This window comes from Vigna umbellata, chromosome 1 (genome assembly GCF_029865625.1).
Source record: "Vigna umbellata cultivar VRB3 chromosome 1, Vumbellata_1.0, whole genome shotgun sequence".
NCBI lineage: Eukaryota > Viridiplantae > Streptophyta > Magnoliopsida > Fabales > Fabaceae > Vigna > Vigna umbellata.
The window spans coordinates 49733791-49734954 of record NC_142165.1 but is presented as its reverse complement, the minus strand read 5'-3'; the positions used below and the strand labels follow the sequence as shown (position 1 = coordinate 49734954).

Below are 1164 nucleotides of genomic sequence, written 5' to 3'. Positions count from 1 at the left end.
CAGTGCCTTTGTTTTTCCTCTTTTCCCCGTGTCTCTCTATATGTGTAATAGGTATGGTGGTGTCAGATAGTCTTTAACTCTTTATCTCATGTTTTTTATTTTTTATTTTACTTTCATATAGAGAAACACATGGTAGCAACGGACGATTTTTATCAATTTCAAATGACAAGAATCCAAGAAACATCACTCCAATCACCAGCTATAAATACCCAGCAAGAGTTAAGTTCTCTCAATTTAACATTCACCAGAGAAATAGAGATAGGGATAGAGAAGACTGATAAACAGAGAAGATGGCTTGCAGAGTGCAGAAAAGGATATCACTGCGCAGAAAACTTCATATTCTGCGAGTCCTTACCAACTCATATTCTGTAATGCAATCTAACACCATCTATTTCAACTTCTCTTTCTCAATTTCTTTCTCATGATTTCAAAACTGAAGTAACTTTCTTCCTTCATACACTGAAGTTGTTTCTGTTTTGTTTTGTTTTGTAGGCCAAGAGAACCTCCGTTGCCAATACCACCATTCTGCGCTTGTACAAGCTAAAGCTCGTCTTGGAAAATCTCAAAAGACATTATGAAAACCTACTGGCCGCAAGAGAAGACCACATTAACCTATTGAACCATGTCAAAGGGAATAAGGTATGCTTATTCTCTTAACCTTTCCTACATTACAAAAACAAGGCCTGGGTACAAAAATGAAACCACCAATCACAATAACATGTTAGATATACACTAATGTTGTTTCTATGTTTAATGTTGCAAAAATATGTGCCAGGATGTGAAAGTAGAGAAGGTAAGGGCAGGAACCTTTACGGTGAAGGTCAGCTGTGAGAAGGGGAGTAACAAGCTAGTGGGTATTTTAGAGGCATTTGATGAGATGTGTCTGAATGTTCAACAAGCCAAAGTTTCATGCGAAAAGGGTTTTTCTATGGAAGCCATTGTTGTGGCTGAGGACCAGACCCTTGATGTAAGGGATGTCACTGAAGCGCTTCTGAAAGCTATTGGGAAGCAGAGTGGTGAGAACACGCAGAAGTTTGACAAAAAGCTGTGATTTTTTACTTTTTCCAATCACTTTAGTCTGCTCAACATCTTGTGTATCTCAAACTAGTTGATACCAATTTCACTTTCATCTTTATATAAACCAATTTCTCAAAGTTTTTGGCT

At 37.5% G+C, this 1164-nt stretch overlaps 1 protein-coding gene across 1 annotated transcript; it reads left to right on the top strand.

The window, feature by feature from the left end:
- The first annotated feature begins 223 nt into the window (after nt 1–223).
- Nucleotides 224–1164, top strand: LOC148205627 (uncharacterized). The gene is made up of 3 exons (XM_088111540.1): nt 224–368; nt 493–639; nt 776–1164. The coding sequence occupies exons 1-3, from the start codon at nt 291–293 to the stop codon at nt 1049–1051; spliced, it is 501 nt and encodes a 166-aa protein (XP_087967666.1). The 5' UTR covers nt 224–290; the 3' UTR covers nt 1052–1164.

Bases quoted from the DNA above. Each gene is read 5' to 3' on its own strand.
- LOC148205627 (XM_088111540.1), top strand. From the start codon at position 291: ATGGCTTGCAGAGTGCAGAAAAGGATATCACTGCGCAGAAAACTTCAT. The intron at 369-492 runs GTAATGCAATCT...TTTGTTTTGTAG, and splicing joins TCCTTACCAACTCATATTCT to GCCAAGAGAACCTCCGTTGC. The intron at 640-775 runs GTATGCTTATTC...AATATGTGCCAG, and splicing joins ACCATGTCAAAGGGAATAAG to GATGTGAAAGTAGAGAAGGT.